The sequence below is a fragment of the Apodemus sylvaticus genome, chromosome X, assembly GCF_947179515.1.
Source record: "Apodemus sylvaticus chromosome X, mApoSyl1.1, whole genome shotgun sequence".
Lineage (NCBI taxonomy): Eukaryota > Metazoa > Chordata > Mammalia > Rodentia > Muridae > Apodemus > Apodemus sylvaticus.
Window position 1 is genome coordinate 12,490,286 of NC_067495.1, and position 7,225 is coordinate 12,497,510.

Genomic DNA, 7,225 nt, shown 5'->3' on the forward strand with positions numbered 1-7,225 from the left:
ACCGTGGTTGGGGTGACTATTCAGAGCCCCATGTAAGCAATGCTTTGCAGTGCTGCATGGCTGTGATCCACCCGGGGCCCTCACAAGCCTGGCCCTGGCAGGCAACAAGTGGAGCCAAGTAAAGCCCCTTAGCCTTTAGTGCCAGGAACCCCTGACAGACGCTGAAGGTGACCTCAGAAAGTGACCCCACCTCAGTGAAGCCTAGAAGGGTTGCACAGGCAAAGCCGATTAGGTAGGCGTGTATCCCCTGCAGGTGCGGGCCTTGTCCAAGGACAACCACTATGGTCACCCAGCCCACCGACCCCCTAGTACACAGGGCTCGGACAAACAGCTGCTACAGATGGCATTTATTGAGGGCTCAGGGGACAGGAGGTTGCCGGGGTAAGCCGCCGCGGACGTGCTGGCAGGGGGTCAGGGTTGCTGGGGCGCTCCTGGGTTCCGGGGCGTGCAGGATGCAGCGGCGCTCAGGGAGGCAGGAGGCGGCGTGCGGGCGCCTGGGGCGAGGGGTTCTCCAGGCGTTTGACGCGTAGCAGAGCCCCCAGTACGTTCTCGGGAGGCACCTCGGCACCCAAATCCTGGTCCACAGATCGGCGGAGGCGGCGCGGGGCAGGAGCAGCCTCTGGCTCCGAACTTCCGGTGAGGATCCGCCCCAGCAGGTACCTGCGCGGAGAAGCCGAGTGCGGCGAGGATGGATAGTCTTCGCCTTGGTTCAGAACCCGGACCGGGCAGCTTCCTAATTCCGGACGGCTTGTAACCCTCACTGCACAACTCACCATTACTTTCCAAGGAAGTCAGAGGTCCCGGCATCCATTCCAGAAACTGCCTGTCCCAGGGACCACTTCCTGCCGAAACTGACCCACCCACCCGGGGAGCCCTACTCCGGCATGGTCCCACCAGTCAGGAGTCAGGGCCATGGGCTTCCGTCCCCTGTACTCACTTCCCAGGCTCCAGCGCAGCGCTTTGGTGATTTTACCCCCAGCGCGTGAAGCAGACCCTGCAGCCCTCCGCCCTTGCCCTCCCTCCCCCTGGCTCCCCGCACCTCAGCAGCTCCGGGTCCACATCAGGAGTCTCATCGCCGGCATCCTCGACGTCTGGGCCGGTAGGGCCGTCGTCATACACTGGGGGCCGGGGCCGCGGCGCAGCGGCAGGGGCAGGGACAAGTTGGGCTGCCAGGGCGGCCGGGTCTAGGCGAGCTCGGAGCAGGGCACGGGCGAGCTGTGCAGCGGGCGCGTCCGGGTCGTCATCCGGGGCCAAGGGCGGGTCCGAGGAGCGCGGCGAGCCCCAGGCGCGCAGCAGCTGCGCCAGGACCCGCGCCTGCTGATCCTCGGCCTCCTGCGCCTCGGCACGCGCGCGTTCCTGCCTCTCGGCCTCCAGCAGGTGCGCCAGCGCCCGCGCCAGCTCCTGCACCGCTCCCGCCGCCTCTCCTCGGGGCACGGCCCGACGCAAGCGGCGGGGGCTGCTCGTGTCAGCCAAGGGCGCGGATGCTGCGCTCAGACTGCGGGGCTCCTGTGAGAAGATGAGGTGGAGGGAAAAAAAATATCGTCATTGTCCCTCTGGCCGGAGATGCCCAACTAGGGGTGGGACTCCATGTATTTTCAATGACCACCTCAGTCACTGGGCCCCTCCAAAATCCCTGTCGTGTCTAAGGTCCCAGGAAACCCCTAAATATCTCCAAGGGCACTTCAGGCCGGTAGAACAGAGTCACAGAATCTCAAAACTTGTCCTGAGTCCTCTGGATACTACGTTTGTTACCGTTGGTTTCTTTTCTCTTCTTCATTTTTTTGGGGGTGGGTGGGAGGGGGTGCCAGGTTTGGAATAACAGTAAAACATTTCACTGTTGGAAATTAAACTCGCAAAAATAAGCCAAGTATTGGGGGGGGGGGGATTCACGCCTTTAATTCCCAGCCTATGCAGGCAGATCTCTGAGTATCAGGCCAGCCTCGCCTACAAAGTGAGTTCCAGGATAGCCTGGGCCACACAGAGAAATCCTATCTAGAGAAACAAAACAAAAAAATTTGCAAAAATCCCTTTGAAGGGGAAGTTGCCTGTGTCTCAATAGAAGACTGGGTTGTGTGTCCAGCTCCGAGGGTGTTACAGGGTGCACATTCTTGAGCCGCCACAGCAGCATTTTCTATTAGAATAAAAGTAGGGAGGCTGAAAGGAAGACCAGGTCAGAAATAAACAATGACTTACTAGGATGCTCAAGATACACACTAGGAGATGGTACTGTGGACTAATAAATGAACTATAATTGTACACTTCAATATAAATGAATCCCCCACACACAAAGGCAAATTCTAGAACCTCACTGCAGAGGAAAACCAAGGACTTCTTAGTGACCCCTAGTGACCACCAGGAAGCAGATGCCTAGCTTGATTTCGTTTCTCGGATGTTCCTAAAGCAGGAGGAACGAAACAATGGGTCATTTAAAGAGGAGCTGCAAATAAGCATGGACTCCGGGGGCAGAAAATAAAAGGTGATGTCTATGGAGGGGACGAGCCTATCAAATGGTTTTTAAACCTCCTCCTCTGTGCTTTACACAGCTTTGAAGAGGTACAGGGGCAAGGTGCCCCGTGTACCCGTGATCAGCATTGACCACCCTCAGAGGCAGGGGAAATCACCCACCAGCAGCACACACACACACACACACACACACACACAGAGACCCTTAAAATGTCACACAAGCAACCCAACACGGTCATATCTGCTGCAGGGAACTGCATAGAAGTGGTCTTTTTTTTTTTCTGCCTGTGTGCACTTTCCTGTTGGAGAAATAATTACAGTTACATTATCTGAGCCAACCAGGCGCAAGGACACGCATCATCTTTAAAAACACAATGCAGAGACATCATGGCTTCTTTCCCTGCAATGACACAGCTCCACAAAGAAGCGAAAAAGAATGTGTCTCGTGGATGCACATAGAACCCAAGCATTCAGTCTATCCAAGCCACCATGGATATACACCCCAGGGTACAAGGACCACTCCTTCCAAAATGAAAACAAACGAACCTAGAAACACACAAGTACACAGAAAGATACGCCCATATACTACGTCATCACTCATAAGAATTCACAAATATACACACAGTACCACTGAAAAAGCAACCAGGCCCACACAAAGTCAACCAGAAGCATCTCCTCCAAAGGACACACTGAACACAATACCTATATATCTCAGTCATCACGGCACAGGCTTAGCTACCTTTTCGGAATATACCCTAGTGCCATGGCCAGAGATCAGCCCAGGCCCCGGATGCTGAGGGATGGGCAGGGTGCGTCTGCTGGCCAAGCCCAAGCAACATCATCCTCACACCCTGAAACTACACCTGGCCTGCCTGGGGGCTGTCAGCTGCAGCCCAGGCCACCCTTGCCAAGCTCTATGCGCATACCTGCGAAAATGCCTCATTAACACTTCCCCCCAGCTTCCTCCCCACCCCACCCCATCCCCTGCTGACTGAGGTCGCACCTTCACAGGCCTCGCTGACAGGGTTGGGGGCAGCCTCAGAAGGCCCAAGAGCAGCAGCACCAAAATGCCGACGCCCCCGGCCCTCGGCCCGCCGAGCAGCGGCGACCCCGCCATGCTGCCCCAACGAGCCGGGCTCCGGACGGGCGGACTGGCTGTCAAGTGCGCAGCGATGGGTATTAGGCACAGCCGCGGCGCTCTGCGACTGCGCACATCCAGGAGCCTGCCCCCACCCCCCAACCTGGTCCCCTACTGTACGCAGGCGCAGAATTAGGGCTCTGGCCTTCTCTTCATCCTGCTCATCGCCATGGAGATGTCCAAGGGGCAAAGTGGAGAACAGAAGTCTGCACTGGCGGTTGCCATGGCAGTATAAGGGCAGTTGCTAGGGCAATAGACCTTGCAGTCGAATTACCAGACAGACAAGGGAAATTGATTCAGTGGGCTGAATTAAGGCTCTGGTCTCTGTCCTTGGGGAGACAATAGACAATATTCTTGTTTGATGGATAAACAATTACCGGCTGCATGCTGTGGACCACGATGTTCACAGAGAAATGAATCCAGATGACATGGTCCTGGGCAGCTCACTTCATATTGCTATGGACTAGCATGATGCCCGAATAAAGCTGTTGCTAGCAACTGCAGCCTCAAAATGACACTTAGAGATCTATAGGTGTGGTGTTAGTAGGAGCGTTCGTTCCCACAGGTATGCTGTGTACCCCTATTGGGCACCCCTGCTCACAGACAACACATAAGTAAATATGTTTTTTGCTATTTTTTTTAAAAAATGATGCAACAAAAGGTTGAGCGAGCGAGCCAGGCCTGGTGGCTCAGGCCTGCCATCCCCACCCACTCAGGAGGCTGAGAGGGAAGGCTCTCAAGGGCAAAGCCCGTCTGGACGACATCTAGTTCAACAGTCTAGGGATGTAGCTCACCGGGTTGTTTTTGCCTAGCATTTACAAAGCCCTAGATGTGATTCCGGGCATCCCATAAACTGGCTGTGGGAGGGCAGCCCTCTTCTAGGATGCAGATTTCTTTTCTCTTTTTCTTCTTTTGGACAGGTTCTCTCTACATAGCCCTAGCTGTCCAGGAACTTACTATGTAGTCCAGGTTAGCCCTGCATTGACAGAGATTTGCAGGTCTGCCTCCTGGGGGCTGGGATTAAAGGCATAAAACACTGTGCCCTGCACAAAGCAGGTTCTAAACCAGCATAAATACACAAATAGTTTAAGGCCCCAGTCTGTGCTATATAATGAGATCTTATCCCAAAAGAAAAAGTCAAAAAGGGGATTTGAGTGGGTAGCTCCGGCATTGTGCTCTTGCCTAGCGTGAATCCCCGCTGGGGCAAGAGGGAAGTGGGCCAGAGAGAGAAGACCAAGCACATTCCTGTAACCTTGGCACCAGGAAGGCAGAGGCAGGGGATCATAAGTTTAAAGCCAGCTTGGGCCACACAGGGAGTTCAAGGGCAGCCAAGGATATATAGCAGCTAGATAATGTTTCAAACAAATCAGGAAAGATAGAGGGGATATAGATTATCCATAGAGCACAGTCATGCTTGGAGTTCACCCCATAACCAGAAAAACAGAAATAAAACAAATAAATAAAGTAAATCATCAGCTGAGCATGCTATCACGGGCCTTTAATCCCATCACTCAGACGGCAGAAGCAGGCCGATCTCTGTTGAGTTCCTGGTCACCCTGGTCTACATAGAGAATTCCAAAGCAGCCTGGGCTACAAGGGAACCGTGTCTTAAAGACCTAAGCTAACCAAACAACAATTACAAAGCCCCCAACACACTGGACTGATCCTAGAGGCTGGGGATGTAGCTCACTAGTGAGGCATGTCTGTCTAAAGCCTGATCTGAGTGCCAACACCAAGCAAAAGAAGAAAACCCAGACGATTCAGATAAAAGCAGAATGTGTATGCCAAAGGGGTAAAAATTGGAGAAGACAGTGCTAACAGTGGGTAGTTCTGGATACAGAGCAAGTGGCTGCTATGTCCTCTTTTACAGTTATATGGAAAATAAAGTTACAATTAATACACACTGCTGCAATAATCAGAAGGAAACTATAGATTCTCATTTAGAATTGAAACTAAAGAAAAAAGTTAAAATGAAATTTAAACAACATATGATTACACGGCATAGATTAAATATGAAGGAGAGCCAGGCGTGGTGGCACGTCCCTTTTATCCCAGCACTTGGGAGATAGAAGCAGGAAGAGTTCTGGTGGTTCGAGGCCAGCCTGGTCTACATAGAGAGTTTCAGGCCAGCCAATGCTATGCAGAGAGATCCTATCTCAAAAATTAAAAAGTAAAAACAAATAAATAATAAAAGTGAAGAAAAGAGCCGGTCCCCCTGGTACACTCCTATAATTCCAGCACTTGGGAAGCTGAGGCTAGAGGATAGTGAGTTTCAGCATAGCCTAGGCCCTGTTTAAACGAAAAATGGGCCGGGCAGTGGTGGCGCACGCCTGTAATCCCAGCATTTGTGAGGCAGAGGCAGGTAGATTTCTGAGTTTGAGGCCAGCCTGGTCTACAGAGTGAGTTCCAGGACAGCCAGGGCTATACAGGGAAACCCTGTCTTGAAAAACAAAACAGAAAGAAAGAAAGAAAGAAAGAAAGAAAGAAAGAAAGAAAGAAAGAAAGAAAGAAAGAAAGAAAGAAAGAAAGAAGGAAAGAAAGAAAGAAAGAAAGAAAGAGAAAGAGAAAGAGGAAGGAAGGAAGGAAGGAAGGAAGGAAGGAAGGAAGAAAGAAAGAAAGAAAGAAAGAAAGAAAGAAAGAAAGAAAAGAAAAAATGGGCAAAAGAAAGATGCATCTCTGTGGCCTAAGGTGTATCTAATCCATTGATTTGCCTGCATGTTCCCAGGATCACAGCACAATACAAAACCTTTCCCAGCTAATTTTATGGAAGTCTGGCTTGGTAGTACACAGTTGAAATCACAGCACTAGGAAGGAAGGACTGGCGCTGCCACAAGTCTATGGCTAGTTAGGGCTATGAAGGAAGGCCAGCCAGAGCTGAATACAGAGACTCTGCCTCAAATCACATACAAAAAGTGTATTTCTTTATGGACCCGAGGTTTAAACATACAGACGGTAACAGATACACACTTGGAAATGGCTTCCATTTCCCCACCTCTTGGTGTTCACGTCTTTTATGAATAGAATCTAGTCCCATAGAGTGTATGTGTGTCTACAAGTAGCAGGTTATATATAACATATGTATATACTAGCTGGGCGTGTAATCCTAGCACTTGGGAGGCAGAGGCAGGCGGATTTCTGAGTTCGAGGCCAGCCTGGTCTACAGAGTGAGTTCCAGGACAGCCAGGGCTACACAGAGAAACCCTGTCTCGAAAAACCAAAAAAACAAACAAAAAACAAAAACAAACAAAAAACCTCAAAACATGTATATACTAAAGATAAGATGAAATGATCATCTGTTAAGGAGACTCCTAACTACTTTACTGCATTTGATAAAACAAGCAGCCACTGGGGGGTCTTTGTTTTTTGTTTTGTTTTGTTTTGTTTGGAGGGGTTGTTTTTGCTTTTGAGACAGGGCTTCTCTGCTGTAGCCCTGGCTGTCCTGGAACTTGCTCTACAGGCCAGGCTGGAGTCAAAGCCACAGAGTCACCTGCCCCTGCCTGTGCTGAGATTAAAGGTGTGCACCACCTGGTGGCTTGTGGCATCTTTGCCATCTTAAATAGCAAAGGTTAGAAGCTCACTTGGCTGGACTATAGGAACTAAGGGGTGCCCTTCATTGGGTATCCA

The 7,225-nt window shown here is 51.2% G+C and overlaps 1 protein-coding gene across 1 annotated transcript; it reads right to left on the reverse strand.

Annotated features, from left to right (window-relative positions):
- Positions 1–339: 339 nt before the first annotated feature.
- Pcsk1n (proprotein convertase subtilisin/kexin type 1 inhibitor) lies at positions 340–3,640 on the reverse strand. The gene is made up of 3 exons (XM_052170806.1): positions 3,467–3,640; positions 1,040–1,506; positions 340–660 (listed from the first exon to the last, which is right to left on the reverse strand). The coding sequence occupies exons 1-3, from the start codon at positions 3,578–3,580 to the stop codon at positions 465–467; spliced, it is 777 nt and encodes a 258-aa protein (XP_052026766.1). The 5' UTR covers positions 3,581–3,640; the 3' UTR covers positions 340–464.
- Between the last annotated feature and the right edge of the window lie 3,585 nt (positions 3,641–7,225).

Bases quoted from the DNA above. Each gene is read 5' to 3' on its own strand.
- Pcsk1n (XM_052170806.1), bottom strand. From the start codon at position 3,580: ATGGCGGGGTCGCCGCTGCTCGGCGGGCCGAGGGCCGGGGGCGTCGGC. The intron at 1,507-3,466 runs GTGCGACCTCAG...ATCTTCTCACAG, and splicing joins TGTCAGCGAGGCCTGTGAAG to GAGCCCCGCAGTCTGAGCGC. The intron at 661-1,039 runs GTGCGGGGAGCC...TTCTCCGCGCAG, and splicing joins GTGGACCCGGAGCTGCTGAG to GTACCTGCTGGGGCGGATCC.